We start from the raw sequence: 9709 nt of genomic DNA, 5'->3' as shown, positions 1-9709 counted from the left end.
GTGACTCTCCCATAGAGTCACAGCACCGCCCGCTCTCGTGTCTGAACTGAGTGATGCACTTTGATCAGATGCTGTGCGTGTGTATGGACTGCTTCTTATCGAGCACACTAACATTAGTGATCGATAGATAGATAGATAGATCAGTATGATGTTTGGCATCTTAGTTATTATAATTATATATGTACTTTTAGACTGTGCAATTGCTTTAACAGTTATCACATAATTAAGCTGCAATATATTTGATTGCCAAGTGCTTGATTATCTGATACAGGTATTTGTGGTACCAGATTGTAAAAGCTCCAATCAAATCCTTACTTTTTTTTTTTTTTCAAAGGGATTACAGACCACTTCATTTATTAGGGAGACATTAAACAAAACAGTTTTTTTATATATATATATCAAAATGAAATCCTAACTAAATTGATGGATGGAGCAACAGGCAGACGGACATTTAGATTGATGAATAGAAAGATATTGCATACATCATGTACATGCAATACACACACAACCATAAGATCATGTTATTACCCAAAAAAAAAAGAGAGTAGTCAGTGTATTTCGTGTTGAGCAGAAGCTGGTAATGCTTGAACCAGTTGACATTCCGATCCTCACTAGTACTATAATGGGCTGGATTAAAATGACTTGCAGTATTAGTGGCTATGGGCTGGTCAAAGAAAATTCCAACAACAGGAGGATTATTCCTGCATGCACATTAATATGTGTTTGGCCTCAAAACACTGAACCAAGATCAGCAGATAGAAGGGACCACAGTCACCAAATAGCAATAATAAGAGTTAATTTAGCTGAAAATGATGGTATATGGCAGCAGAACTATTTGAAAACTCTATGGACTGCTCAATTTAACAAATAAATTGCACTTTAGTGACATTGTGTGGCAGAACAGAGGAAAAACATCAAAAACATGAGGAAGTATGCTCTTTCTCTGGGCATTTTTTTAAACATTAAACACAACCAACAAGAAGTTCCTGCTGCTGCATTAATAATAAAGACAAAGACACCGGTGTCGTATTGCAAAATCAATGATATTTATTCATATTCTGTCAGTAACCCACAACACAAAAGCAAGAATAAAAGACCAAAACAAACAAACAGAAGAATGCCACATCCACGGACAATGCTGCAGCGGGAAACATGAGCTCTGAACATTTCATCCCTGACATCAGATGATAAAACCTGAGAGTCAAGAAAGTCTTGAATGTCGAATAAGCGATAACGCATCGGTCTCAAATCAAACACAAAAAAAGGGAACTTTTATTTCAAGAATGATACGGAAGGGGATAAGATCCATCAGAACCAAGAAGTGAAACACATTGGGTCGTGTTTAATCTCTCCAGTTTCTGGGCGTGATTGCGAGACGATGTTCAGAGAAGCCGCGTGACGAAAGTATCGAATGTAGTGTGATAAGGCAAAGTTCACAGACATTTCTTCCTAATTGACATAGACCTGGATGAATATTGCTGAGTTAAACATTCTGGGTCAATAGTTTCCAGCTCTTATTAAACAACATAAATCAAATAAGCTAATGTAAACAACAAAATTAGCTTTCAGGTCTATGTAACACTGAAGCAGATGACACACAATAGCTCCGAAGATACATTTGAGAATCGCTGCTATTGGCTGCACTTAAATTTCGGCATCCGTGCAACGACAACAAACAACAAAGCAAGCACGATGTGCACACAACACAATAAAACTTTGGTTGCAGAGACAAATATCGCACAACAGAAACGTAACTGATTATATAATCAACTATGTACAAATAAGGTTGGAAAATATGCAAAATAAATTCTTAAACTACTTATCCAGGAGTCAACTGCACAATATACACAAACATTCAACCGTTCCAACTCTCTTTATTCTTTGAAATTCAAGAGGTGCTGTGGCAAATGATGGATAAAAAACGGTTCTGATGTAAACCACAGTAAACAGGTCCTGATATGGTCGAGCATCTGCAGGAGATCACGCAGACATGTTTTACATCAGCTGTAGTTTGGTCATTTTTCACAATGTTTTTATACTTCATATTCGATTCACAAGCTTTTCATCCATCATTTCTGGTTTTGCATTTGGTGAATCTACAAAAAAAAAAAAACGTTGAGGTCACTAAGACCGGCTTAAAGAAAAAAAAATCTGGTTCTGATTAATAGTTTAATAGCCAGAGATGCTTTTAGAAAATAATAAAAAAATAATAAAATGATCAATTCTGGAGGAGATTTAATTGAAAAGGAAAGCGTAGAATAAAAGGTATCAAATCAGTCATTGGTTTCCATCAGATACATCCTTTGCATCACTCCTTCCACAAACATCTTCACGAAACGAGATTCATGACATCTTGTTTTTCCAATCACCACACAGTGCAAACACCGAGCAGAGTTCTTTATCTACCAAACTTTCATCATAGCTCTACTGAAAAAACAAAAAACAAAATACATCACGGAGATCCATGGTAGTTAAAACACTCTACTCTAAATCGCAAACTGAGATGAAGACAGCAAAAAAGTCCACTACTCTAGTAGAACAAGAACATATATTTGTCTATATTTCTTTATCATCTGTATTTACAAGAATCTTAACTTGTCTGAAGCTGTGAGTGACGTATATTTGCTGTCAAGAGGGAAATAAATGTTAAAGGGGAAATTAGACATCACTTCAAATCCTTTTGATTTCAATGTTAATGCTAAAACATACGTGTACCATCGTCCCTGATAATGTTTCAAGTTGGTTTTTGTCATTAGGGTCCACTTTTGGAAAAATGTCCATTTAAGGCAAAGAGAACAGGGAATGCTGGAGGTCCACGAGCGGAGAACATCTCTGCCTGTGGCCTTCCTGAAAATTTGAGGTAACGACTGCCAAAAAAGTCTTGATATTTTTAGAGGGATGAACTGAGAATTTTTTAGAGGGGAGATTAAATTCAGTCTCTGGCACCCACCTATGTACACACTATAAGATCTCCTCAACACCATGAGCGAAGATCATAACCAACCCCGGCTCCAGAATCATATCTTCACCCATGTGCTGGTTCTCACAGGCCATCACCACCACGGCCTGCTTCCCAGGAATGCGCTTGGCCACATAGTTTTCGTAATACCGGCGGTTCATCTGCCGTGTCTCCAGCGTGGCCAAGCCTTGGGGCCAGTTGCGCTCGTGGGCGTTCTCGATGAGGTCATTCACGATTGACAATGGGCATCCACTGTCTATGAGCGATCGTTTGATGACGGCCTGGAGGACGGCGTCGGGTGTGGAGATCATTCCTCCCCAGCGGGTCACGCGAGCGGGCTGGAGAGAGTTCACCCACCTGTGACCAAACAAGAGTAGTTCGTTAGAAAGTCATCTTATGATCAATTATGGGATTAGCATTATTACTTACTCAAACGTAATTAACCAGTTTTCAAGAGCAATTTACATACTCATTGTTTACATAGTAGACTGATTTTTTATCCACTGCACAATACAAATAACTAGGCATATGGCCTTAGCCTTATTCTTTTTACAAAAATATTATAAATAAATATATGTATATATACACAATATATATTAAGTATATTTACAAATGCATATATAACTTTAACATTCAAAATTTGGTGTCAGTAATTTTTAAGAAATTAATACTTTCATTTAGCAAAGATGCATTAAACTGATGAAAAGTGTAAAAAGAGACTTAAACTGGTACAATTTATTTCTATTTCAAATAAATGTTGTTCTGTTGAACTTTCAAGTCATAAAAAAAAAAGATTATCACAAAAATATTAAACAGCACAATGGTTTTAATTTAAACGGTTGTAATTGTTATAATGAATTGAATAATATTTCACAATATTACGGTGTGTGTGTGTGTGTGTGAGATGTATATGTATAACTGTATAAATATTTTAAACCATTAAACTTATCTTGAAATCATATGGACTTTAAAAGTTTTAGGAAAAGAACATCACTCACTCTAGGATCTCATTGTACTCTATGCTCTCCTCCAGGTTCTGCAAGTTAGGGTTAGCGCTGCGTATTGCTCGCATGTAAGCTTTCAGGAGCTGGATGTCACGTTTCTGAATAACAGAAATCAATCAAGAATATTAACAACCTGTGCTGATCGGGGCAGAGAATCCATGAATGTTAAATAATTACAAATAATCACAGTGACAGGGATATTTACGTGATAAAGAAAAAAAACCACTGATCTGACCTGTTCTGCAAGTTGGTGCTTGTGCTCAGCTGCAGTCTTCTCTAGATCTGCAATCTTGGTCTGCTGTTGCTGCACCACACTGCGTAGGTGCTTAATACAGTTGTGATTGGGCATCTCATCTTTGGGCATTTCTAGCCTGGAGAGTAAAAAAGTTAATGTGATTAAAATGTCAAACAGTCATTGAAGACAATTAAGGGCTGTTCACACATGGTGCATTAAAAAAAACAGCTTGACACAGAGCTGAAGAAGACACTGAAAAAGCAGTAAACCATGGCACTACAGTCAAACACATCCATACAGCACATGGGCTAAGTGAGAACTAGATGACTATGGTAGATACCCGCAGCCTTCTTCACATGTGACGGGTCGTTTGGGGTTGTGCTCGCAGCCCTTCAGATGTGACTGCAGTTGGTCGAGCCGAAGGGTGGCCGTGCATCCGAAGCCCGCGTTATCACAGGAGATCTGCAGCTTGGAAAGCATGTTACGCATGATGCGGGGAACGGGTCGAAGATGGGCAAGAGTCACCACAGTGCGGTCCACAGGGCAGCTCTGCTGCTGTGCAAACCACTGTGTGATGCAGGCGTTACAGAATGCATGCTCACAATGCGGGGCCTGAGAGAACAGACAGATTGATCAGGGTGGAACCTGAACTCAATGCCTATAGACTTTCCTTGCTGAAGTGCATTTTTCAGACATTTTGCACTGTGTATTTGTTTTGATGTTAAAAAAGGAAAAAAATAGCAAAATAAATCCATTGGGAAAGACATTTCTAAATAAAATAAAAATTAGAATAAAATAACTAACTTTACCAATAATAATAATAATACAATTTTATTGTATTTATTAATAATAACTAATTTAACAATGATAATAATTCTACTCTTTTATTAATTAATAAAATAACTAATTTTAAGAAATAATAACTGTATTCATATTTTTACCATTTTTTATTATTTTTATAAATTTAACATTGTGTGTATACGCTTCACTGTATGAAATATATAGCCTGTAGATTTCCTCAATTCCCTAACCATTTTATTTATTTATTTTATTTTTTATAAAAAAATCAATTTCGTACCCTTGTGAGACATTCACACAATGAAGCAATGATATCTAATAACCGCAAACTCATAATGTCGTGACACAGGCTGAGCCTCTGTCACTTTCTCAGGGTTTTCTAGAATTTTGCAGTTGAATGGAAAATAAATATGGACCTGCACTGGCTCCTCCAGCACCCCGCTGCAGATGGGACATAACAGATCCTCGTCCACCTCTCCCTGGAACCTGGTGACGTCGTACCCCATGGCACATTACCAGAAACCTTTGATATCTGAAATGAAGCAGGCAGGAAGAGTGTGTTGAGAGAACTCAATCAAATGCCTGCCAATCGCCTCTGAGACAGAGATGCATGAGAAGAACTGGACGTACAACAGCATGAAACTGAAAACTTACAGCCTTTGCTGGCCATTTTTCTGAACACTAAAACCAGCACAAGAACAGAAGAACCGTGAAAGCAGGCTTCAAAAGGATTTCAACCAATGTATTATCGGAGTTTCTTTCAGTTTTTTTTTTTTTTTTTAAACAGCTGGTGTGAAAATGTCAAATTTGTTAAATGATAAAATAATAAGATGCACATCTTCTGGATAATCAAAATCATAAATGCACTACATGATTAAGAGCAGCACATGTTCAAACAAATATTGGGAACAATTTAATTAATAAATCAGATTGAACTTTTTAACAATACTTCAATTCGATGGCCACTGGTGACGCAGCCTTAAAATGTGGCCAAACCAAGGCACAGCTTTCACTTTGCTTTTTGGGTCTTTGTGCCAGGAGCATGTCGATGATGCTTTAAAACGTAGGTTTCAGAACTCCTAAGAAGCACTAAAGGTAAACCGATAGAGGTTTAATGAACATGGCATTTTGAGCTGACCATGGAGGAACTCAATGTCCCACTACAATACAGACGTAACATAATCGCATTTCCTGCAAAAAGGTGACCTTCTTTTTGTTCTTTGTAGAGACAATAGGTCTACACAGCTCTCTCAAGTGAAAAATGCAATGGCTGTGTGTTTGTGTGTATGCTGAGACTACAAATGCGCCATTAAAGAAATATGGGTCCACTCTGAAGTGTTGCAGCCCACTTAGAACCCCTATCATCATAGGAAACCATTCTGAGTGGCCTAGAGATTGCATTAAGATTAATAATGCGAGAATAGAAAAATTTCACCTCTTTCCTGGCTTCATTTTGAGAAACTGCAAACTAGAAAGGCGATCATTAAACAGTAAAGTGTCCAAAACCAGGTCTGATATGATAAAAACAAGAAGAAATAATAAAAAATAAAAAAAATCCCTTACAATAGGTTTTTGTCCTAACCAGTTGTGACAAGCATCAAGACATTTTGTCAGTCGGTTTCTATTTTTCCATAACAACCAAAATCAACTTCCCTTTAACTGTATATTTAACATTAAATACACCATGATAGCTTGTTACTGTATTATTTATCATTTTGTTGCAAGTAAACATACAATGGAAGTAGACTCAGAATAATCACTACTTAAAGACTTATCACAAAATCGACATACCTTTCTCAATCTGAATAAATTTGAGTGTTTTCACTGCCAATTTACTGTTTTGGTATTAGCTTTTTAGGATAAACTCATTCCTAGACCACAAATAAAGCCTTTTTCCTATTAGCCAGTATACGCTCCAAAGTGAACCAGATTTTATGGTGGAAATCATTACTTTATTAACACCTATACAGAATTACATCTGCGTTAGGACAGAAAGAAAGCAGACCTTTTAATACAACAGAACAGAAAAGCTTTAAACCAGACTAAAATGCATTAACTTCTATGAAATATGCATGATCTGAGTGATTATATAATAGTAGCATTAAAGAAGTACAAGACATTTTCTCTTCTACTGTATCATGTGAAACAAATAAATTTACATTCATACCTCACGAAAGCACAGCCCTCATGATCCCTGTACAATGAGTCCTCCTCATGTGTCAGGTGGACAAGGCGATCTTCCTTACGATGCAAGGCTGAACATCCCCCTTAAGAAAGAGAAAACAAGACAAGACATCCATTATGATGCAATCAATGCACTGCTGTTTATTTCAATACTATTTAATTAAGTATTAAAAAGCCTGTCTGAAACATTTCCTGGAAGCTTCAGAAAACTTTGGCGTATTTAGTGTCAATTAGGCCATTCCCATTTCAAGACGTTTTGAATACTATGGTCGTCATCATTTAAGCTTACGGATGCTTTTTCCTCCCACTTTGTCTCTTCAGTGGAAATCCAAAACCATTAATACATTGATGCATTGTAATCGAATTAAGAGCCGACTCATTTAAGAGCCTGACGATGTATGGGTGGAAGCTACACAAGCTCACTCAATTACAGGGCTGGACAGTATGACGTGTAATGAAGTGAGAGAATTTTGCAATATATATTTGTGTGGCCATCAGTATGCAGAGCTTCGAGAGCAATTAAGAAACGATGACTCAAATGTGTCTCATCCAGTCAAGAGTCTGCCTGGCAGGCGAAAAAAAAATCCTACAAAATTACTTTTAGCTATGTATGGGGACCAAATCATCATAGAGGCTTGTGGCTGGGCTGACAGTAAGTAACCACACTATACTAGCAACACCCTGGTAACCATCCATTACACCCTAGCATCGCGATGAGTTTTGACTCAGTGGAATCACAATAACGTGTTTTCAGGATGGTGTGTGCGAACCTGAGACTTTTCCACAGCCTATTGAAACAAAGCAGATGTAGTCAGCAAGGATTAGACATGTGATATAAATAAAGCACCTTTATCCAGCAGCACTAAATTGTTTCTTTGGAATCTAATAAGTCATAAAAAAACAAGATGGGGAAGGCTGGAGTTAGTACACAGATCGATGCTCTAAATTTGCATTTAAAATCCAAAGGAAAAAAGGGGGCTGCGTTATGTAGACACAGCATCTCTTCAGATTCATAACAGTTCTGTGAGGGGTGGTGTTGTGTCCCTGTAGGCTCGTGGTGACCTAATTTTAGCTCGTCTAAGCAGACGATGGGGTGTGGGTGTTATAGCACGTTCTCCCCTCAACCCCCATTTTAGAGATGGCGTTCCTTGCTTTCATTCAGTAAAGATCTGGTTTTAGTGGCACGGATGCATGATCACCAAGAGCACATCCAGGAGTGCACTGCTGAGCTGGCTCACGTTTAACAGTGTCCAAAGCGCTTTGTTACATTTATTTTTGGACCATGTATTGGATGACAGATCTGACAAACCCCTAAATAAAGTATGAGACCATAATATTCTAACATAATAGTTTTGATGCTGCAAAATGGTGGCTGTTTTTCTCTCTCTCTACATACACAGACACATGCATACATACATATATGAGTGTGTGTATGTGTGTTTCTGCACCAAAAATGTCTATAAACATGACATTGCAGTCCTGTCTCTCAGCAGCATATAATATGGAATAATTTTATGGGTTAATGTTAAATGTACAGATGTAGCCATTTAAACAATTTGCATATTGATACATTACAGACAGACAGACAGACAGCCATGAATATGAATACAATGTCACGCTGGATTCAGACAGACAAGCTAACTGTACTTCTGACCAGACAGGACATGACAAAACAGCTGCAAACATCTGTACGGCTATTAAACCTCCTGGCGATGAAAAAAAAAGCTCATGCCAGCCTGAAACACGCGTCTACTGATGTGTTTGAGCGAATAGGCGCTTAGCATTAGCCAGCTCGCTAACGATGCTGTATAAATACAACCAACAAAATCATCACAGCCACGGGCCTTCCTTACTGAGTTCGAGTTTTTTTTTATATTAAAATGAATGAATCTGTTAAATCTCTTTTATTCACTGTAAAATCCATTTAAAGTGAATGCGTCGATGTTGAGAAGCTAGCGTGGCTAACTAGCACGAAATCCAACTAAGGTTAATGTTAGCTGAGGCATGCCGAAAGAGCAGCTTTGATCTAAACATTGCACCACACGTCCATGAATGTCACATTACAAATTCTAGCCACCACTAAAAAAACTGTAAATGTCATTTAAATACTGTTCTGATCAAATAACGTCTTGTGTTCAAGATTCGTCCCTGTATTTGCCTCAAGTTTGTGCTACCATCCGGTAATTTTACAAGTCGACATAAATAAAGCGTTGAAAAGCACCCAGCTTGACTATAATACCTGTTCCCGTCGATCGCGGTATTCCTCCAAAGCTTAGTTTGATTTCTGGACTTCGAGCCTGTGATATTTGCAGTGATCTGTTAGATGGCTGATTTCTCTTCCTGAGCCGAGCGGATGAAGTCTGACTGAATCTGCTGCTGCGCCTACAGGACAGAGTGTGTGTGGAGGAGCAAGCCTAGCTGATGTACATATCACACTCACACACACACACACACACACACACACACACACACACACACACATACGCGTTTTTGTGAAAAACTGGTACATATAAAAAATACCTCACATAT

At 37.9% G+C, this 9709-nt stretch overlaps 1 protein-coding gene across 1 annotated transcript; it reads right to left on the bottom strand.

Moving 5' to 3' along the window:
• Nucleotides 1-1024: 1024 nt before the first annotated feature.
• On the bottom strand, nt 1025-9583 carry LOC127945140 (E3 ubiquitin-protein ligase NRDP1-like). The gene is made up of 7 exons (XM_052541737.1): nt 9420-9583; nt 7164-7263; nt 5413-5528; nt 4539-4810; nt 4199-4334; nt 3958-4061; nt 1025-3316 (listed from the first exon to the last, which is right to left on the bottom strand). Exons 3-7 carry the CDS (start codon nt 5500-5502, stop codon nt 2962-2964), a joined length of 957 nt encoding a protein of 318 aa, XP_052397697.1. The 5' UTR covers nt 5503-5528; nt 7164-7263; nt 9420-9583; the 3' UTR covers nt 1025-2961.
• Nucleotides 9584-9709: the final 126 nt, after the last annotated feature.

This window comes from Carassius gibelio, chromosome A23 (assembly GCF_023724105.1).
Source record: "Carassius gibelio isolate Cgi1373 ecotype wild population from Czech Republic chromosome A23, carGib1.2-hapl.c, whole genome shotgun sequence".
NCBI classification, from domain to species: domain Eukaryota; kingdom Metazoa; phylum Chordata; class Actinopteri; order Cypriniformes; family Cyprinidae; genus Carassius; species Carassius gibelio.
The sequence above is the reverse complement of the archived record's forward strand: the minus strand, read 5'-3'. Positions and strand labels throughout refer to the sequence as shown.